We start from the raw sequence: 24,020 nt of genomic DNA on the forward strand, positions 1-24,020 counted from the left end.
TCCATAATCCCATGACTGGGATAACTTTGCAAGTCTCACTTGATTTTGTGTCACCCTATTTTTCATGGATCCAAACCCTAGCTCATTTTCCAAAACACAAAACGGGGCAAAATTTTTGATATATTGTGTTTCGTCTTGACACTCACATATTACGTCTCCTTTGAGGATTGAAGTACCCATGTGTTGGTTGCACTCTTCCAAACCATTCCAAATGACTCTCATTCTCTTCAAAATCCTCCTTTTGCCAATAAATTCAAGCATGTGTGCATTGATGTCAAGAAAGAAAAAGTCAAACATATAATCATATCTAGCATTAGACCTTGGATGTATGACATTACTCAGATTTCACAAAATCTTGACAATAAAGACCAGTTTGATAATTGCAAGTGAGATGACTGACTCAAGCAAAGAGAAATGAAAAAATGCAAATGTTTTTCATCAATTCATAAAAAGAATTTTTTTTTTCAGATCGAAACCCTCTTCATTCACATGAATGGTTATCGAATCCTTCTTCCTCAAAAATACAAAAAGAATAACATTCAGATTTTCTCTTTCAAGCCATATTGTTTCAAAAATCAAATTTCTATCAAAATTGCAAAACATTTCACAAAATTATGAATTTCAAAATTTCATAAGCCCAGTTTCATCTGGCCATTTCAAAATTTCAAAAGCCCAGTTTTATCTGGCCATTTCAAGGTTTCATAAGCCCAGTTTCTACACTGGCCCCTAAGCCCAGTTTCACCTGGCCCATAAGCCCGGCTCGCCTGGCCCATAAGCCCAGCTCGCCTGGCCCATAAGCCCAGTTTTGTCTGGCACCCAAAGCCCAACTCGCCTGGCACCTCAAGCTCAAGTTTTTCTTTCTGTTATCGGTCCTCTGTGAGGCAATGGTCGGATTTAAATTTTTGTTCTGCGAGTTTGGCCCTCTACGAGGCAATGGCCAAATCCAGGTTTTAGTTTTCTGTTATCGGCCCTCTGCGTGGCAATAGTCGGATTTAAATTTCTGTTCTGTGAGTTTGGCCCTCTGCGAGGCAATGGTCAAATCCAGGTTTTAGTTTTCTGTTATCGGCCCTCTGCGTGGCAATGGTCGGATTTAAATTTCTGTTCTGTGAGTTTGGCCCTCTGCAAGGCAATGGTCAAGTCCAGGTTTTAGTTTTCTGTTATCGGCCCTCTGCGTGGCAATGGTCGGATTTACATTTCTGTTCTGTGAGTTTGGCCCTCTGCGAGGCAATGGTCAAGTCCAGGTTTTAGTTTTCTGTTATCGACCCTCTGCGTGGCAATGGTCGGATATAAATTTCTGTTCTGTGAGTTTGGCCCTCTGCGAGGCAATTGTCAAATCCAGGTTGTTGTTTTCTGTTATCGGCCCTCTGCTTGGCAATGGTCGGATTTAAATTTTTGTTTTGTCGCTTTGGCCCTCTGTTAGGCAATGGTCATTTGGTCGTGATTTGTTTAATTTTTGTTCGCTTTCTCTTTTGAAACCCAGATGAAATTAGTGTTTCTATCTTTACTTAGCTTTTACTCAGATAATACGAAAATGTCAAATTTTCATATTGTCCAGTAAATCTAAGTAAAGAGGGGCAGCTGTCAATACCCAATTTCGTCCGGGTAATTAAATATTAAAACTTGTTTTCATTTTCATCTTATTTTTATTTTCATTTTATTTTAGTTTCATTTTTTTTTTACCTTTTATTTAGTATTTGTTTAGTCTTTTTGCTTTTATTATTTAATTTGATTTTCTAAAAAAAAAGAAAAAAAGAAAAGCAAAACAAAAAAAAAAGAAAAAGAAAAAAGAAGAAAAAAAAAGAAAAAAGAAAATATTAAAAAAAAGGAAAAAAGGTGAGGGCGGCACCGTAGTAATTTAAACACACTTTTTCATGCCAAGGTTTGCTCCAGAATTTCATTTTCCCATCATCAATTTATGCTATGATGAATTAAAAATAAGAAAAGGAAAAAAAAAAGGGAAATGAAGAAGTGAAGTGTACGGTGACTGAAATTTTCAATTGCAAAGAAGTGATACATATTGAAGAAGCGCTGAATCACTTGGGCAAAAAGAAAAATGGTCACGGCCCATGGGTATTATTTTCAGAGAGAACCCTCTCCAGCGTAAAAAAAAAAAAAAAAAAAAAAGAGGGTGCTGCATCAGGGGTTGCACGTCCAGCAATTTACTGTCACGGCCTGAACACGTTCAAGTGGACAACACGGAGGGGACACACAAAATTTGATTTTCAATTGGAGAAATGGGAAGCAGCACAGCACGAGATGATGGCAAGAAGTTACGTCCAGGGAACACGTACAAACAATGACCCCTCTCCTATGCCTAACCCATAACCACCCACACCACATAACAGAAAAGATTCCCCTAACACACACGCGCCCCTCTTGACCCTACCTCTCTACTCATATTCACCCCATCATTTTACAGTAGCTGGATACACGGTGANGCATCAACACAATTTTTCGAATCCATCACCCTGTAACTACCCAATCAGATTTTCCTTTTTCGTTTTCCAATTCCTCACCTCCGAATTGGAGCTGACCAAAAAACTCCATCGCCATCACTGTTAGGATCATCATCCATTCACATCCGTAACCACCCCAACCACATTTCCTTTTTCACTACCAATTCCTCCCTCTCGACAATGATTATTCATTTCCTCATCCCATCATCATCATCCATCCTTGACTAACTTCCTCCATCACAGAAATACAAAACAAAAGAAAAAAGCAGAGAAGAACCAATCAAGCACAGATGCTCCCCTCCATCTTCTTCAACACCTGAAAACAGAGAAACTCATTCACTACCTCTATCACGTTTTCCATCATCATTCACACATCGGGACCCTCATCCTCAACCCTCAACAATCCTAAAATTGTTACACACAACACTGGAACACACTGTGCTGTCACGCTCCACACTAAGAAACCCATTAGAGGGTGAGCCGGGGAGGGAACCAATCTTCACTAATGTGTTTTAAAGGTTTAAGCACGTGTGTGATCGCACGCATTGTCCTCGAGCTAAGACCTTTTCTTCCTTTGATAAAAATTAATAAAAATTGTTTTGAAGGTTTAAGCATGTGTGTGATCGCATGTATCGTCCTCGTGTTGAGACCTTTTCTTCCTTTTATAAAAAATCAATAAAAATTGTTTTGAAAAGGTTTAAGCACACGTGCAACCGCTCGCGTAGGCCTTGTGCTGAAAATCTTTTCCTTCTCTTTGACAAAAAATCAAATAAAAATATTTTGAAAAGGTTTAAGCACACGTGCGACCGCTCGCGTAGGCCTTGTGCTGAAAATCTTTTCCTTCTCTTTCACAAAAATCAAATAAAAAATATTATTTTAAGGGTTCTAGCGCATGTGTGATCGCACACATCGTCCTTGTGCTAGAAAACTATTTCCTTTCTATAAATAAAATTAAAAAATAATGTTTTAAAGATTCTCAACACGTGTGTGATCGCACGCATCGTCCTTGTGCTGGGATCTTTCTTCCTTTTACAAATTAAAAAATAATATTTTAAGGATTCTAGCGCATGTGTAATCGCACGCATCGTCCTTGTGCTAGAAGACCTTTTATTTTTCTTACATAAAAATTACAAAAAAAATACTAAAACATCCTTTTTCAAACCACAAGTAATCTTTCTAAAGAACAATGTAACCTTGATTTCTCATTTTGAATGAGAATACGTAGGAGCAAGGTAAATCCTTGTCGGGCCCAAAAAACTAAAAATATATTTTTGTTTCTTTATATCGTTATTCTTGGGATAGTCAAACATTTTGCAAACCACATCTTTATTCGCGCATTTAACTAAAGGTACTGCCTTCGGGCAGACGTTGTAGGGTGCTAACACCTTCCCTACGCGTAACCGACTCCCGAACCCAATCTTTGGTTTTCGTGGACCGTGTCTTCTCTTTATGGTTTTTTCCATAGTTTTCCAGAATAAACTATGGTGGCGACTCCAAAACTTTCTTAAACATTTTTTCTTTTTGGATCGTCCTCTCGTCGTGATTTCGGTTGCGACACTTGTTCTTCAAGATTTCAAATGACTTTAGGCATTCATCATCCATATCAAAGGGCGTGTCCTTCACAAGGAGATTGCTTAAAGGTTTAGCAATCTTGGAGAATTCTTTGATAAATCTTCTATAAAAACCAACATGCCCAAGAAAACTTCTTATACCTTTCACATTTGTCGGTGGAGGAAGTTTTTCAATGACTTCCACCTTAGCTTTATCTACCTCAATCCCCTTGGATGATATCTTGTGCCCAAAACAATGCCTTCGGTTACCATGAAGTGACATTTCTCCCAATTAAGGATTAGATTGGTTCGGACACATCTTTTCAACACTATTTCAAGATTTGCCAAACATCTGTCAAAAGAGCTTCCAAACACAGAGAAGTCATCCATGAAGAATTCTATACACTTCTCCATAAGATCGGAGAATATGGCGTGCATGCATCCTTGGAACGTAGCTGGGGCATTACAAAGCCCAGATGGCATCTTCTTGTAAGCGAATATCCCAAAGGGGCATGTGAAAGTCGTCTTCTCCTGATCTTTGGGGTCCACAGCTATTTGATTATAACCTAAATATTCATCCAAGAAGCAATAGAAGGCTTGACCTGCTAATCTCTCAAGCATCTGGTCCATGAAGGGAAGAGGAAAATGATCCTTTCTAGTGGCTTTGTTGAGGTTCCGGTAATCAATACACATTCTCCAACCGGTGACAGTTCTTGTAGGGATCAACTCTTTCTTCTCATTACAAACCACTGTCATACCACCCTTCTTCGGCACTACTTGCACCAGACTCACCCAAGTGCTATTAGAAATGGGATAGATAATTTCGGCCTCAAGAAGCTTTAGAACCTCTTTCCTCACCTCCTTCATAATAGGATTAGGCCTTCTCTGAGGTTGAGTCACAGGTTTGAAGTCTTCTTCCATAAAAATCCTGTGCATGCAATAGGTGAGACTTATCCCCTTCAAGTCAGAAATGGACCATCCCACAGCTCCTTTGTTGCTTTTTAAAACATTCATCAACTTCTTCTCTTCATTAGGTGATAAGGAGCTACTAATCATAACAGATTTGTTGTTGCCCTCTTCCAGAAAAACATACTTTAGATGAGAGGGTAACATTTTCAGTTCCAACTTCTTCTCTTCAACAATATCATGAGTCTTTAAATCTTCAATTTTCTCCTCATGAAGTGGAATCTCCTTCAACACATCAAGATTTGTCAAACAATCATCAAAAGTTTTGTCCTCTTCTTCATTGAGGGACTGTTGGGCATCTATGAGAGTTTTCAAAAGAGGGGATGAGATATGTATCTCTCTCTACTTTAGGACACACCTCATCAAGCACATCAACTTTAAAGCACTCTCCTTCATCACTAGAGTGAGACATGGCTTCAAAAACATTGAAATTCACCTCTTCAACTTGTACTCTCACCTTGAGCTTATCATCATCAACATCAATAAGCACTCTTGCCGTCTTCATAAACGGCCTTCCAAGGATAAGAGGTACATCCACGTCAGCCTCCATCTCCATGATGACAAAATCCACTGGAAACAAAAATTTGTCAACTTGTACAAGAACATCCTCCACTACACCATGTGGGTATTTGATAGATCTATCCGCCAATTGTAGAGTCATCCGAGTTGGCTTGAGTTCTAGCTCTCCAATCTTCTTGAATAAGGAAAGGGGCATCAAATTGATGTTAGCACCCAAGTCAATTAAGGCTTTCCCAATGGCAAGCTTCGCTATGGTGCAAAGGATGGTGAAACTACCCGGATCTTTGAATTTTGGGGGGAGAAGCTTCTGGATGATGGCACTGCAGTTGCCTTGCACTTCAATGGTTTCCTGCTCAATGTATTTCCTCTTTTTTGTGAGGAGTTCATTCATGAACTTTGCATTGGCCAACATTTGTTTAAGTGCTTTCGAGAAGGGTATTTTGATCTCCAATTGCTTGAAGATGTCCATGAACCGCCCATATTGTTTCTCCTTCTCCTTTCTAGAGAAAACTTTAGGGTAAGGAAGAGGCTTCTCAATTTCTTTCTTGCTCTCAACTCCCTCTTTCTTTTTCTCTTTTCTCACACTCTCACTTTTTTCACTCTCATCTTATATTTTTCTCTCCTCATTCTCTTTTTCATTCTTCTCTCCACTCTCTTTTTCCATCTCTTCAGCTCTCTTGTCTTTTTTCTCTCTCTCTCAACTAACACCTTACCACTTCTAGTGGTGATGACTTTGCACTCTTCCTTTGGATTGGCCTCAATGTTAGCTCCAAAACTCTTATCAGACTTCTCTTCAAGCTTCTTGGCCAGTTGGCCCACTTGGATCTCCAAATTCCTGATGGAGGCCTCTGCGCTCTTGTGGTTGGAAATGGAGACTTGCATGAACTGTTGGAGAGTGTCCTCCAACTTAGAAGTTCTATATGATAGAGAGGGGTGAGGTTGATATTGTTGTTGTGGTGGTCTATTTGATGCCCCAGCTTGTCTTTGGCCCATACTTGGATGTGGTCTCCAACCTTGGTTGTAGTTGTTTTGCCGGTTTTGATTACCTATGTAATTCACATCTTCTTGGGTATTGGCCTGTTTGACACATTGACCACTTGCATGTTCTCCACCACACAACTCACACCCTAGATGTTAGGTGTGTGAGACATTTTGGAACCCTTGCAACTAAGAGACCTTGTTCATGAGAATATCCAGCTGTTGAGTCATTATTTTGTTCTGAGCTAAGATGGCATCCTGAGACTATAGATGCAAGACACCTTTTTGTTGCCCCCTCTCACTCTGCAATTCACTGTCATTTGTAGTCATGTTTTCAATGAGCTCATGGGCTTCTTCTGGGGTCTTCCAACGGATGTTTCCTCCAGTTGAGGCATCCAACATCAACTTGGTGTGGGATCTCAATCCTCCCAAGAACATGTTCAAAACTGTAGATGCCCGATTCTCTCTTCTTCTTCTACTATTGTTTCTTCGGGCAGTCTTTTCAACTTCTGGATCCAAGAGGAGAGGTTTAGAAGATGGTGTGCTTCTAGTACGGATTGTGCCCTGCATACACTAGAGACAATAGTACTAAAGCACCAAGTTAGCTCACAAATAATGAAAACAAAAATTATTCACAACCAAAAGAATATCAGAATAAAGCCTAAATGGGTTAGAAATCACACAAAAGTAAAGTAATTATGTCGAGTCCCCCGGCAACGGCGCCAAAAACTTGATAAGACTTTGGCAAGTGCACCAAATTGTTCAAGTAATAAAACTGGTAAGACAAGGTATCGTTTTCCCAAGAGACTCCTAATACTAGAAAATTGTGCGATTAACAACTCGTCTAGACTCAAGAACATAACATTCATATAAGAATATGTGCAAAAAGATAAATTCACAAGTAATTACAAGGTTTGCTTTGGTCTTGAAGGCACTTAGAAATGGGAAATACTAAAAATGGAATGAAATGTCAATGTTAATATTAGATTTCACCAATTCACTCTTGTGTATAACCAATTTCATCTCCTTTCTATCAATTTAATAAAGTTAATCCACTAAAACACTCTAATGCTAATCCCTTAGATGAAAGAGCCTAGGTATTCCCTATCAAACTCCAATCCCTTGGAAAATCTAACAAGCAAACCCACATTAAGAACTAGGATCTAAGACAACATGTGAATCATATCCCATCCCTGGCTCAATGACCCACAAGGACTCTTGTTTCAGTTCAAGATTTATATCCCATCCATGGCTCAATGAAACCCCAAAATCAAGTCATGAACGTCCCCATTACATGCAAGCTTTAAGATCGGAAACAAGAATACTAGTAATAGATAGAAAAGGCATATATAATTACAAAACAATCATTCATTACAAAAGAGTTCATAGGCTACATCTAACTCTAAAAAGATGAATCTAGTTCTCCATTTCCATGGAGAACCCTAAAGCTTACAAACATGGAAGATGGAAGAAGAAGGAGACCCAAAGGAAGAGGAGGAGATTTCCCACAAGCTCCTCGCGCCCTCCATGAGCTCCAGCCGTGAAATCGTACCTCCAAAGAACCGAAGACCCCTTTTCGTTATGCCTCGTGAGTATATATACTACCCGAATTCTCACTTAAGCTAAATTTTTCTTGCTTAAGCGAGAAGAGATTTCTTGGAGAAGATAGTCATTCTCGCTTAAGCTAAAATATTCTCGTTTAAGCGAAAATGACTTTTACATCAATGGCTTCCTGGATCACCGAGGCTCTTCAATGTAATGGAGGATCTTCTTAACATCGAAATAGATAACAAAAAAAGGGATTAGAGTATTACATACGTAATGTAGCTCAAAATATAGATAAATACTAAAACTAGATAAAAGAGAGTATTTAAGCAAGTTTTAAGCTAGAAAAGAGTTGATTTTGCTACTAAAATGATGCTTAGATAATGGTAAGAATTAGCATTATCAATCACTCACTAACCACGAAACAGATTCAACAGTTTTTAGGAATCCTCAACTACATCTGAGACTTCATCCCAAAAGCTGCCAGATATACCAGCCCTTTGTCCAAACTGCTAAAAAAGAATCCCTCTCCTTAGAGAATAGAGCAAACTGAAGCTGTACAACAAATAAAAAAGATAGCCCAAAATCCTCGTGCTCTTGAAATCCCTAGAGAAGGAAACATAATCCTCCAAACTGATGCAAGTGATAGATACTGGGAAGCAGTCTTGATAGAAGAAATTCATGGCAAGAAATTCTATTGTGGACATGCAAGCGAAAAATTTAAGGAAGTTGAGGTCCATTATCACACCACATACAAGGAAGCTCTTGCAGTCAAAAACGGAATAAAAAAGTTTGATTTCCACCTTAGAGCTTTCCGGTTTGAAGTACAGATGGACAACTCCTCATTCCCAAAAATTCTTGAATTTAAGAACAAGATGCCTTCAGATCCTCAGATATTAAGATTGAAGGATTGGTTCTCTCGATATGATTTCACTGTAAAACATATCAAAGGCAACAAAAATCTCATTCCAGATTTTCTGTCTCGACCAACAAAAGTTGTACAAATGATCACCAAAACTGACAACTTCCCGTTGGTTTTCATGGTAAAGCCTCTACCCAATTATTTAGACTATGCTAAATCCAAATACTTCTTTTTCCTTCATGAAACACTGAGATTGAAGTTTATTCCTCCAAGTGCATTTGATCCTACAAACCCAAACGGAAATATCTTTGACTTATTCTGTGACATTGGATGGGATCTCTGTGAATCCACATTATGGGCTATCTGATGTAAAATAGTACAACATCCCACTCCCACAGCCTTACAGACAAAAATGGCCTAGCAAATCCTAACAAATCCTCTCAAGCATGAGTACTTGTATTGGACTTTACTTGAATGGTTTAGTCCCATTTCCTGGTGGAGATCAGAACTGGAACAGATACTCTCATATCAAGAAAGTCAAAGAAAGTTAATAGGACAAACATTAGTCTCCATTTTTATTGTCTACAGGCCCTATGCAAGTAACTCCTACGGACAATTGTTTTCACAGAATCATGCTTATACTTGGGAAACATTTGAAGAATATCCATTAAATGAGAGCTATAAAATGCAATTGAAAAGACACCTAAAAGAAGCTAGTCTCAACGGTGATTCTCCTTCGAACAGACTAATTCCATCTAGTTCCGGAAGCCAGCAAACCACTGTTTTCTCTGAATATTATATCCCAGGACAAATGTTTCAAAGAACCGAGGAACTTGTATCCCTAAAGAAGATGAAAGTCCAGATGACTTAATGAAACAAGATTCAGACGGTTCAGACCCCAATCTCTCACCAAGTCACGAGCTTATCTGTGACTAATAAAGCCACTGCAGCCATTTGTACTATAAAGGTCCCAAATAATGTTGTAAGATACAGTGGACCCAATGTAATCTAGATAAGATAAGGTGTGTAAAGGTATGCAATCTAGATAAGATAAGGTGTTTAAATTAGATAAAATAAGGTGGACCCAATGTAATCCACATGAGCCAATCCCCTTAGGGAAAATCCTTATCCCATAACATGTAAGATAAGGTATGTTATCCTCTTCTCCTCTATATAAGGAGACATCATCCTTGTGAAGAGACAGAAGCAACTAAATAAAAATCCTTTGAGTTTCTTCAAGAACTATGAGTTTTTAAATCCCTCTACTTCTCTCTCGAAAATCCTTTTCTTTATAAATTTTTATAAATATACTTTTTGAACTTAATTAGTTATCTTTAACTAGTGAAAAATATCAGTATAAATATCTATTTTTTTTTTACTATAACAAAAATGCTAATAAGTTCTAAAATAATTTTTAATTATTAAGATAAAAAATAGTGTAATTTTTAATTTATAAAAATTATGGGATAATTTATTTGTTGTGTCTTTGATATGTTTTTTTTATTATGGAAAATCATATTTGAATTTAAAAATTAATTATTGAAAAGGAAAAATTAAAAATGTTTTTTTATTAGAACTTAAAAAACATTATTAAAATGGAAAAAAAAATTGTGTATAGGTAAATTTTATTAATAGTATGGATTATTTTTAATTAGTATATTTTAAAAAAATAATAACAATGTTTTTCATTATATGAAAAAATAATTTCTTTATTTTTTAATTTTAAAATTATAAAAAAAAATTGTATTATATAATTTAATATCCTATTTATCACGAAATAATACTCAATCAATTATTTATTTTAACTAAAACTTGTATATGACTGAATTATTCCAACATTGGGTCAATTATTATTTCCTTGTCTCATTTCATTATTAAGGTGATCATGTAAATAAATAAACACATGGATAAACTCACCAACACAAAAGAAATGGTAACATGCAAAAGATCATTCTTAAACATTTGTAATACCATCATTCAATAATCATACTAGAAATCTCGGGGGTCATGCATTTATGGTGATCTTCACTGGTCTCACAAAGCCAATGTTAATGCATTACACCCTACCACCCATAAGGTTAGTCCACTAATGTCTATGGCCAAAGCAAATCCCCTAGACTCGTGCTCCTCTCCTCACACCTTCTCTACTTGAGATTTTAGAGTGGCAGAATAGCCTCTACGTTAGGATTCTCACATTAGCGTGTACACCAATAAAATGCCACCATAAAATCGTTCCGTAAGATATCTGACCAAACTCATACAAAGTTCATACTCATAAACCACTCAATCATACCTCATTTCATAACTCACATACCCAATTAATGGTCATATCAAATCAATACTACAATTGCATATGATTTCCTACCATAGTTGATCACACATAATGGTCTCAATATCACATGATATATCTAGATAAATATAAGGTTAGTTATAGTGTGACCAAGGTTGGTTATAGCTCGACCAAAGTCTCAAATAGGTCAACTGAGGTCTTTAATAGCTCGGCCTAGTTGTTCTAGAACTCGACCAACCTGTTTATGAACCTAATCAAGTTGTTCTAGAACTCGATCGACTTGTTTAACGTGGCCGAGCTGTTGAAGGTAGCTACAACAACACATATGTAGTTGTCCTCCACATTAGACACTTTAGATTGTTTTTTTTAGGGTATTTCTTCCTAAAGTTGGCATATAAGTGCCTTACACAAAATCTTTGATCAACTCAAAGAAGAAATTCTTGTATAATTGGTAATAGACCCTGTAACATACAACATAATGTATAGTGTTGTTAGTTTTGGCAGTATGCATGTTCAAAAGATATAATGTGCAAAAGTTTGAGGTTGTTTTGTATGAGATCTACCTTTTGTTGGTATGATATAAATGTAATTGATGAACATACTGGATCCTAACCAAGGTCTTCAATCAAAAGCTCCCAAAACCACTTCCATGTATTCTTGTTCCCCACTTCCATCATGGCATATACAACATGCAACATTTGGTCATTGACATCTCAACCAATAGCACTTACCAACTCTTCACCATATTTTCCTTTCAAGAAAGCTCCATCGAGGCCAATTATTGGCCTACATGAGACAAAACTATCTTTGCATGCCTAGACATGCATAAAACCTTTTTAAAATTGGTTCACCATCATTCTCATCAACTTTCACCTTCACTATCGATCTTGGATTTTAAGATAACAACTCCTAGACATAATTATATATCTTTTTATAATGCAACTTGAATGACCCATCAACCTAGTTTGAAGCAATGACTTTCGTCCTGTAAGTTATACACCTAGATATATCAGTGTTCCATTTTCTATTGATTTTCTCTTGAATTTCGTCCTGTAAGCACTTTTGGATTTTCTCTCACGACTTTCTCCAACTTCTTGTTCAACCACTTCACATTAAATAAGTGAAGGTTGTACTCTCTATTGCATGTGTGATTGTCTACAATAGTTTTGAGCTGCCACGTATGGACTGCATTCCTATAGGCATAGTATGACATCCATGAGCGTGCTCCTTTTGCACCCAGACATTTTATAGCCTTATCCTTTTGCACCCAGAAAGTTTCCAAAGAAGAAGAAAGCTTACATGGTTTGGGAAGAAAATGCTTCTAGCTCTTCAAGCTCAAGTGATTCAGATGAAGAAGCAAATTTCTACTTAATTGCTGACTCAGAAGACGCTGGAAGTCAAGTAAGTGATTCTAGCTTTGAGTCTAGTGAGTTAGATTTACAAAAAGCATTCTTTGAATTAATGAATGAATCTGAAAAACTTGATGCTGCACATAAAAAGCTAAAGAAAGAGCATAATGAACTGGAATTGAAGTATGAAAAAGTGTTAGATGAAGAAGTTGTTTTAAGAAACAAAGTTAGTAATCTAGAAACTAAATTGTATGAATCTAATGAAAATGTACAACCTATTGGATGTCTATCTTGTAAGAGTCATATGTTTGATATTGACATACTTGAGAACTTACTTATTGATTCAAAGCTTGGGAAAGATTCAAAGCTTTACTGAGAAAGTGTCATAGTCATGGATTTAGCCTAGAAATGTAAGCGCAAACCTTCTGCAATGGTTTGCAACCTCATACAAAGATGGCCTTGATCATATGTAACAAGCAGCAAATGGTTCAATTAAGAGAAACTTAGGCAAAGTCAAATGTGATCTAACATGATAGCATTCACAAGAAAAATCTAAGGCACAACATCTCACAAGGTTAACTTAAGGTTTCACAAATATCATCAAGCAACTACCATAAATATTGATCATAATTAAACATAAAGCATCATGGATCAGCACAATTTATCAAACCCGATAACTTAACATAAACTTCCATAAACTGAAAAGCAAAATGTTCATTCAATTCTAAACTAGGAACTGAATTTCAACCAAGTTTAAAAGTTAAACTAGAAAACTAAACAAAAGAAAGAAATATAAAAGATCCTATGAAACTTATCAAATGGGGTTATCGCTCTCTTCAAAATCATCATCCTCTTCTTCATCAGTATCCTCATCAGTTGCTGCTCCACCTTCCCTAGTAGAATGGGACTGGTCTCCAGGCCAAGCAACATACTCATCAAACTCAGCAGCAAACATCATGTTCAGCTCAGGCATGGCATAGATAAGCTAACGAAGCATCCGAGAAGTGGCAAGTTGACCCTTATGAATGGATGTCAGATAGGGGAGTATGTCGGGCTGAGGTGCACCAGGTGGTTGAGCACATTGGCGTGCGGGTAGCAGTGGAGGTGGTGCAATCATACCATCGTCATCAAGAAGGCAATCCCGCATATAGCAAGAAAAGTCAATGGTTTTACGTGGTCGTTCAAAAGGTGGGGCGGAGACATCAACCCCTGTCAATTGGCATAAGTGAGTAACGACAGAAGGATGACCAAGGAGAGCGTTAAGAACCGTTATATGGGCACACTAATGTATTTCTTTTGAGATTAGTTGCCTAAATTCAGTGTGGCTTTCTGGTGATGATGTTGAACAGTATGAGAGATCGACTCATAATAATATCAGAAACATGAGAGCAAGGAAAGATGATGGAGAGCATAAGAGTCATCCAAATCTTGTTCAAAGGTGTTAAGTCAGATTTCCTAATGTACATTGGTTGTCCTTGTCTATTATGTCTGAATGTACCCCCTGGACGGCAAATTGCTCTCTCGATAGCTTGATAATCAACATCATAAGCAGACATGAATTGTCTCCCCCTTCCCACTCAGTTTCAAGGAAGGAGTTAATGGTATCTACATCATAAGGGATTCTTGTTCCCCTTACATAACTCATGAAAGGAATATCACTCTCTAAAAAGATTTGTGCATTGGCATAAAATTCTTTTACTATGGCTATGGTGGCCAGTTCAGGGTAAGTGCCGAAATTGTTCCATTTTCTTCTACTAAACTCATTCAAGAAATCATCCTATCTTTAAAGTAACAGTGTGTTCCATGAGTAGCCTTCTATTTTGGATTAATGCAACATGTTGCTTAGTCAAAAAATTATTGGAGTATAACTTTTCTTTCCTCTTTAGACCTCTTGAAGACTGCGTAGTAGTCATCTTTACACGTTTGGTGACTGATGAAGAAGCCATACTACATAAAACAAAACAAAAAATAAAAATTGAAAAAAGCTTTTCATGGTTAGTGTATAAAAGCAAACATTGAACAAAAACTCATCTTATAACTATTAGTATAACATCATATAACTGGGAAAAACATGTAGAAAAGAGAGCTACTAGCAAGCTCCACTCAAACAAAACTAGATTACCAAGTAGAACAACATAAGAACCTACCCTGTAGTGTCAGCTTTGGGCTCCAAGGTTTTGTGTAGCTGGGCGGCACAGGACAGGGGCTTTTCAAGCCTTGGTGCATTACAATGAGCATTTTGCTAGAAATAAAATTTAGAACATAACCAGTGGGTATAATCATATGGCTCAACAAAGAACATGTAACACCAAAAAGCTAGCCACAAGCTCTGCTCGAACAAGATGTTGGAAAAAGAAGGTTTAATCTCACTAGAAGTCCTTATTTTTGTCCAAAATCTTAAATAGGTCCCTTTTCTTTTTGGCGTATCAATTGGGTCCCTATTAGTATAAATTTGATTCAATTAGAGACCTACTGTCAAATTCACCTAACGACAGTTAAATATTTGCTTACGTAGCCTACATACTTCAACCAGTAATGACATGTGGCACTTTGATTCGTTTTTTTTTAAAATTGCATAGCTGATAGCAAATTCATATAAGGGAAAACTTGGAAAGATAAAAATTATAAGTGTTGTGACCTTTAATTGGGGAAAAAATGGGGGAAATTGCGTTCACTGTTAGGGTTGGTATTATTAGGATTTTTTTGAAGGTGAAATCGCGTTCCTTTTTTCGATTGCAAGCGAAAGGGTTCCTTCTTCTGAAATCACATAAATCTTATCACATTAGAGTTTCTTTGGAGGGGAAAATCGCATTCTTTGATTCGAAGATATGGACAATATATTACAGAAGTCGCATTTTGCTAATAAGATTTATGTGATTTCAATGCTAGAAAGATTTATCAAGCATTACTAACAATAGAAAATAGATATATACTCCTCAACATCAAGGCTTCAATGCCCATTTACTTGCACCCAGAAATCACTATAGAAAAATGTAGTAAAAAGGAAACAGAAGCAGAATCAGACGCATTTCTATAATAGAAAACATAACCAAATTTTCTCTCTAGCAAACCGTAGGTCTCCTTCAATCTGAGTAATGATGTCTGTTGTAGCTACCTTCAATCTCAAGACCATCTTCCACCTATATCAAACATAATGAATGGACCAAATAGTAAATCCCATGCCATTTCATTCGAAACCATTCCTCTAGAACAACTCACCCCATTCATCTTTACCTTCGTTCCCCCAACACACCAATTTCGATGTAGCTCAACCTCGAAGACCAACGAGGCACCACCTTAATCTCTTGCTCAACTCGTAACCCATCAGTAGCATCTAATTTTTTCCCTGGCTGAGAGGGTGCTCAAAGGATTTTTGTAGTAACAACGTCTTAGTGATGACCCTTGGTTTTGGGTCGCGCTGAATTGGGGTGAGCAGAGGACTTTGACGTTGCAACCGATGGTGTCCTAGCTTGTGGCTCATAGTGGTCGGGCTTGCCCAAGTGGCGGCCGGTGTTGTTTTTGAACCGAGAGGGGTTCTCCCTCGCACGCGAAGAAAAAAAGCAGAGAAGACCTGGCGTCTTTGATGGCACTGCCTCGGTGGTGAACGACAATGATGGTAACGTCTTGGCCGGCAACCGGCGACCGACGATGGCTGGTCTCACCAATGATAGGAAGTATGCATCCCAGGTATCGTTTTCCTTCGAGCACGAGAAGAGAAAAAGGGATTTTAACGCCATGGCCGACCATGAGTCCGGCGGTGAGCAGTGGAATCGACAACGGCTTGGGTGGCGACTCGCGATGGCCGGTTCGGCGGGGGCGGCAGCGGATAGGCGAAGGAGATTCTGCAATTCTTTATCCATCTCTTCGAATTGGGGTTTTCCCCCTTGAACCCTAAGAACCCAAATTTGTTTTGTTTCAGTTTCATATCAATTAACTTAAAATGTTTTATCTTTCCATTTTGCCCTTTCCCTCAATCTGATCTCCTTAAAAAAATTTTAAATCATAACTTAATTTTAATGCCACGTGTCATTATCATTCAACTGTGCATGCCAAGTTATTAAATATTAAATAGTCGTTAAGTGAATTTGACAACAGACCTTTAATTGAATCAGATTTACATTAATAGGGACCCAATTGATACGCCAAAAAGAAAAGAGACCTATTTAAGATTTTAGACAAAAATGGGGACTTCTGATGAGATTAAACCGAAAAAGAATGACTTAGTTTCAACACCAAGAGGGGGGTTGAACTGGTGAGGTTCACAAATCACAGTCTTCTTAAAATCTTTTTCACAAAGTGATGAACTTTCAAAAGTTTCTCGAATATCAAAGAAAAAGATAAATTAGTGCAGCGGAAAATAGTTGACTATACTGAAAATAAAGTCGACTTGAAAGTAAAGAGTTCATGGATAGAAGATTCAAACGCAGCTTTTATACTGGTTCAGCCAAACTACCTACATCCAGTGTCCTTCCTGTACCCGGAAGCAAATGCACTATAATGGTCAAGGTTTTTACAACAAGGTTTTTATAGAGACCTCCACGACAAAATATAAAACACCTCTCTAACCCTCTAACCAAAATATAAGCATACAAAACCCAAAGAACAACAGCAAGATATATCCCCTCTCCTGCAGTCTTTGTTAACTTTGAACAATCCTCAAAGTTCCCAGAATGCAGCACGTCATCTTCCTGTAATCACAATAGGGCAGCCACAATCTTCACAAGATTGAGAGAAGTAGATGATTGCGTTTCCAAAACACCTCAATGTGTAGTATGATCAAGTCTTTCTTTCAGCACGACAACCTTGTTCTTCAAGCAACTATCAAAGAGAGATCTCCACGGTTTTCTTGATGAGCTCTTAGAGCTTTTCACATAGATCAAGATCTGAAACAATAGAATGAAAATGTTAGAATTACCAAAAGTCTCTGTAGAATACAGAATTGCGTCTATATATAGTTTTCTATAAAACAGAAGCTCCCATAGTTGACTACGTCGACTTCAGTCAGACAGTTAAGACAGTTAAAGTAATTAGTAGCAATCAGACAAACTAAATTGATTGCACATTTAATTCAATTGACTAGTAATTAATGCTTGGTCAAAGAATCAAAATATAGTCGTTATAGTTCATAAGCATCAACAGAAATTCAAAACATAACTAACTAAGTCGAGTAGCTTGCACATACAGTCGACTATGTCACTTCAATGCAGTTTTGTAAATCTTTCTTTGCAAAAATACTCACAGCACTGTTTTTTACAATTTGTGCAAAGTCACGAGTTTTAATCAACTTGCTTCATAATGAAGTCGACTTAAAACTTGCAGTTTTGTCACACAATATAAGTTCAACTAAGTGCATGTTCTTTTCTAAAACATATGTTATGCAATCACAGATGATATCTCATGTAGAAAGCAGTGAATATGCACACATAAAAAGAACAACACAAACATGTTCTTCTAGAACAAATACACAAGAAAGTTTTGAACATGTAACACATATCAGTACATGTGTTATTAATAATATGTTTTCATCATCAAAATCCAGAAGCATTGTGAGATTGTAAGGTTTAGCTAAACCAGTGCTTTCCTTATCAACAATCTCCCCCTTTTTTTATGATGCACAACCATGATTAGTAAACAACCATGTTTGTACACAACAGCTTATAAAATCATTCATATAATAATCAAACTATATCAGAGCAAGTGATTAAATGATTTTATCAATATATGAGAGCAAATAAATGAAGTCTTTCTCAAATTCAAAACGAATATATCAGAGTCACAAAGACAACATATATATTTTATTTCAAACAGTATCAAACAACCAATATAAAAGCAAATAGCAATCAAAACAATCAAACTTTCTCCCCCTTTATGCATTAGCAAAAAATGTATGCTCTATGATAAGATATGTTGATAAATGATTTGCCAGAGATGCATCATAATAGAAACATATTAATCAATCAATGACGCTCCCCCTGTCATAGATAATCACATGATAAAGAAATATTCTCCTCCTAAAGTGTAGACATGTGAAATATCTAGACTATCATGCAATGCCCCCCTGTCATTATGCATGTTTTATAATCAAAACCCAAATGCACAATGTATATATCACAGATTTCAGAGCATGTAAAAGTATGTATCAGAATTGTATCAAGCAAAGAAATTATGCAAACATATCAATGATGCATAGATACAATCAATCAACAATCTCACAATATGATCTCACAAATATATCAATCAATTATAAAGAAGAGATATATTGAAAGAAAACAATATAGAATATGATCAAACAACAGAATAACCAAATTCCAAATCATGGAATTTATAACCCCTGTTAACCAATAGTTGATTGATCCATATTCCCAGTCGATTTGCATTGCTCTCCAAGTAAGTTGAAACTTCAATGATTCATCCAGAAGCAATGTTTCCTGTAAAACCTTTCAAGATCTTTGGTATATCAAGCGTTTTAGAATCATTTAAATGCAAGAAAGTAATACAGATATGAATTGAATATGCAAAAGAATTAATGTAACAGTAAACATTGCATAATCAACTTCATCAATCACAAAGTCGATTTTAACTATTTTATACTACTGTCATTTAGAATTCCCAATTCATTTCGAATAGTAAAAAAATCTTTCCTTGTTCAAAGGTTTTGTAAAAATATCAACCCATTGATGTAAGGTATCTACATATTCGACCTTTATTTGACCTTTGAGGATGTGGTCGCATATGAAGTGATGCCTTATTTCAATATGCTTGGTTTTCGAATGAAGAACAGGATTTTTGCCAGATTAATAGCACTTGTGTTGTCACATTTTAAAGGAATATGATCTAATACAATACCATAATCTTCTAATTGACTCTTAATCCAAAGAGATTGTGCACAATAGCTTCTAGCTGTTATGTACTCAGCTCCTATGGTAGATAATGTCACACAAGCTTGTTTCTTTGAATACCAAGAGACTAACGAAGATCCAAGTAGATGACAAGTGCCACCAGTGCTCTTTCTATCTAGCTTACAGCCTCCAAAGTCATAATCACTATATCCTTCCAAAAAAACATTTGTTCCATTTGGATACCATAGTCTAAGACTTTTGGTTCCTTTAAGGTATTTTAAAATTCTTTTAACCGCAATTAAGTGTGATTCTTTAGGGGAAGACTGAAATCTAGCACAAAGACACATATTGTGCATTATATCAAGTCTACTGGTAGTTAGATATAGTAAAGATCTGATCATACCTCCATACATCTTTTGATCAACATCCTTACCAGCTTCATCAAGATCCAAGTAGCAATTTGTTGCCATATGGGTTGTAGCCTCCTTGCAATCCAACATTTTGAATTTCTTCAACAGATCAGTGCAGTACTTGGATTGGTGAATGAAAATTCCATTTTTGGCTTGCTTGACTTGAAGACCAAGAAAATAAGTCAGCTCTCCCATCATAGACATTTCGAACTCATCTTGCATAGTCTTAGAAAATTCTTTGCATAAAGCAAGATTAGTTTATCCAAAGATAATATCATCAACATAAATTTGAACATATAGTTTATCCTTGTTTAAGTTCCTGATAAACAGGGTTGAGTCTACTTTACCCCTGAAGAAACCTTTCTTATCAGGAATTCACTCAAGCGTTCGTACCATGACCTTGGTGCTTGCTTCAACCCATATAAAGCCTTTTTTAGCTTAAAGACGTGTTCTAGACGTTCAAAGTCCTCAAATCCTGGTGGTTGTTCCACATAAACTTCCTCCTTAATATATCCATTTAAGAACACACTTTTGACATCCATTTGATATAGCTTGAATTTCATCACTGAAGCAATAGCAAGAAGAATTCTTATTGCCTTCAGTCTAGTCGCAGGCGCATAAGTTTCATCATAATCGATTCCTTCTTCTTTGTAGTAACCTTTTGCAACAAGTCTTGCTTTATTCTTTATAATCTCTCCTGAATCATCCATCTTGTTTCTGAATACCTATTTAGTGCCTATGACTTGTAGGTCATCTGTTATAGGTACCAGTTCCAGTACATTATTCCTTTTGAACTGGTTTAGTTCCTCTTGCATGGCCATCATCCAATTTTCATCTCCAAGAGCATCTTCAATCCTTTTTGGTTCAATCTTGCACACATATGCAACATTCATACATAACTGATTCAGTTGTCGTCTTGTAGAAACGCCTCTTGAAATATCACCAATTATATTTCTTGTAGAAACATTTTTCAGAACTTTCCATTCCTTAACCGATTTTGTTCTAAGAGAGTTTATTACATCTTCATAGTTCTCTTCTTCTGGAACATCCACATTTTCTTAATCTTCTCCAGCAGAATTATCAGCTTCTATTGATTTTCTAGTCTGTTCAAGATTGCTAGCCATTTCAACATATTCATCAAAAGCCACATGAATCGATTCTTCAAGACACATAGTTCTTTTGTTGTATACTCTGTACGCTTTGCTTGTCAGAGAGTATTCTAAGAATATTGCTTCATCAGCCTTGGAGTCGAACTTACCAAGATTTTCCTTCCCATTGTTGAGCACAAAACATTTACATTCAAAGACTCTTAGATGTGAGATGTTTGGTTTTCTTCCTTTGAGTAGCTCATAAGGAGTTAACTTCAGCATAGATCGTATTACAATTCTATTCAACACATAGCAAGTTGTACTCACTACATCTTCCCAAAAATATTTAGGCATGTTCTTCTCATTCAGCATTATTCTAGCTAGCTCTTTTAGAGCTCTGTTCTTTCTCTCAACCACTCCATTTTCCTGAGGATTTCTAGGTGTAGAGAAGTTGTGTGATATTCCCATTTCAGCACAGTATTCATCAAATGCTTCATTCTAAAATTCTTTGTCATGGTCACTTCTAGTCGATTTAATTCTAAGTTCCATCTCATTTTGAATGACAGCAGCGAATTCAATTTAAGTATGTCACTCTTGACAGGAATGAAGAATGTCCATGTGAAGCAATAATAGTCATCAATTATTACAAGACCGTAAGAATTTCCACCTAGACTTTTCACCCTTAAAGGTCCAAATAAGTCCATGTGTAGAAGCTGTAGAGGTATGGAAGTTGACATTTCCCTTTTGATCTTGAAGGATTGCCTTGTCTGTTTTCCCTTTTGACATGCATCACATAGTATCTCTGAAGTGTAGCGAATGTAGGGAAGACCAATGACAAGATCTTTTGATACCAACTTGTTCAGTTGACCCATGTTGATATGAGCAAGTCCTTTGTGCCATAGTTAGACATCATCTTCTTTAGTCATTAAACAAACTACTGACTTGAGTGACGTTTCCTTGAAATCGATTATGTAGATATTGTTAAACCTTTTTCCCATAAGTAAAATTCGTTTGTTGAACCATTACTGATCAAACAATGTTTAGGCTCAAATGTAATCTTTAATCTTCTGTCACATAGCTGACTGATGCTGAATAAGTTGTGCTTTAACCCTTCAATAAGAAGAACATTTTTTTAATCTCATCATATGAAGGAGTTTTAATTTTACCTATACCAAAGATCTTTCCTTTGTTATTGTCGCCATATGTAACATGACAAGAAGTCTTGTAAGAAATGCTAGAGAATTTGGCAGGATCCCCTGTCATGTGTCTTGAGCATCCACTGTCCAAGTACCACATGGAGCTTCTTGTTCCTTGTTTTGGATTTGCTTCTGCAACCTCAGATTTTTCCATCATGATAAGATCAGTTTCAGATGTGGTCTTCTTGTTATCACTTTGACTCCTTTGGCTTTTCTTTTCATTAAGAAATCTTGTAAATCTATCAGCATGCAAATTGCTTCTTTGTGATCCAAGACTAGTTTTATCACCATAAGTTGCCTTGTCTCGCAAGATCCCTATTTCAAAAATTTCATAGAATCTATTAGTAATAGAATTTGATTTTGCATTGCAAGTAACTGATATCAATTCAAGTGTGGATTCACTTGTCCTTCTCATTTGAGAAACAAAAGCCATTCCCAGGAATATAGTCGATTCAAAGAAAAATGTAGTCAACTAGTTTTTCAAATATCTTATGAAAACTTGCTCTAGTGCTAATTGTTGGAAAAAGAATGGCTTAGTTTCAACACCAAGAGGGGGGTGAATTGGTGAGGTTCAAAAATCACAGTGTTTTTAAAATCTTTTTCGCAAAGTAATGAACTTTCAAAAGTTTTTTGAATCTCAAAGAAAAAGATAAATCAGTGCAGCGGAAAATACTTGACTATACTGAAAATAAAGTCGACTTAAAAGTAAAGAGTTTAGGGATAGAAGATTCAAACGCAGTTTTTATACTGGTTCAGCCAAACTGCCTACATCCAGTGTCCTTCCTATACCCGAAAGCAAATGCATTATAATGGTCAAGGTTTTTACAACAAGGTTTCTATAGAGACATCCATGTCAAAATATAAAACACCTCTCTAACTCTCTAACCAAAATATAGGCATACAACACCCAAAGAACAACAGCGAAATATCCCCTCTCCTGCAGTCTTTGTCAACTTTGAACAATCCTAAAAGTTCCTAGAACGCAGCACTTCCTCTTCCTGTAATCACAACAGGGCTGCCACAATCTTCACAACATTGAGAGAAGTAGACAACCACATTCCAAAACACCTCAATGTGCAGTGTGATCAAGTCTTTCTTCCAGCACAACAACCTTGCTCTTCAAGCAACTATCAAAGAGAGATCTCCATGGTCTTCTTGATGAGCTCTTGGAGCTTTTTACAGAGATCAAGATCTGAAACAATAGTCGACTACGCTACTAATATAGTTGACTACGCTACTAATATAGTCGACTTCAGTCAGACAGTTAAGACAATGAATGCAATTAGTTGCAATCAGACCAACTAAATTGATTGCACATTTCATTCAGTTGACTAGTAATTAATGCTTGGTCAAAGAATCAAAATATTACCGTTATATATCACAAGCATTAACAGAAATTCAAAACATAACTAACGAAGTCGAGTAGCTTGCGCATACCGTCGACTATGTCACTTCAATGCAGTTTTGAAAATCTTTCTTTGCAAAAATACTCACAGCACTGTTTTTGAAAATTTGTGCAAAGTCATGAGATTTAATCGACTTGCTTCATGATGAAGTCGACTTACAACTTGTAGTTTTGTCACACAATATAAGTTCAACCAAGTGCATGTGGTTTTCTTTTCTAAAACATATGTTATGCAATCAAATGATATCTCATGAAGAAAGCAGTGAATATTCACACATAAACAAAACAACACAAACATGTTCTCCAAGAACTCATACACAAGAAAGTTTTGAAAATGTAACACATATCAGTACATCTGTTATTAATAATGTTTTGTCATCATAAAAAACCAGAAGCATTGTGTGATTGTAAGGTTTAGCCAAATTAGTGTTTTCCTTATCAATAATCTCAACACAAGATCAAAATGCATCGAAATGAAAGGGAACTGCCTTGCAGCGCCAATGCAGCTGAGGGACGCTGGACAGGAGCATTTTAGGCCCTGGTGCGTGCTATGAGCTCCTTGGCCAT

The 24,020-nt window shown here is 36.7% G+C and overlaps 1 protein-coding gene across 1 annotated transcript; it reads right to left on the bottom strand.

Annotated features, from left to right (window-relative positions):
• Positions 1-19,260: 19,260 nt before the first annotated feature.
• On the bottom strand, positions 19,261-19,968 carry LOC106770156 (uncharacterized mitochondrial protein AtMg00810-like). Its single transcript, XM_014655979.1, has one exon. It carries the CDS (start codon positions 19,966-19,968, stop codon positions 19,261-19,263), a length of 708 nt encoding a protein of 235 aa, XP_014511465.1.
• Positions 19,969-24,020: the final 4,052 nt, after the last annotated feature.

Source organism: Vigna radiata, chromosome 8 (genome assembly GCF_000741045.1).
Source record: "Vigna radiata var. radiata cultivar VC1973A chromosome 8, Vradiata_ver6, whole genome shotgun sequence".
Lineage (NCBI taxonomy): Eukaryota > Viridiplantae > Streptophyta > Magnoliopsida > Fabales > Fabaceae > Vigna > Vigna radiata.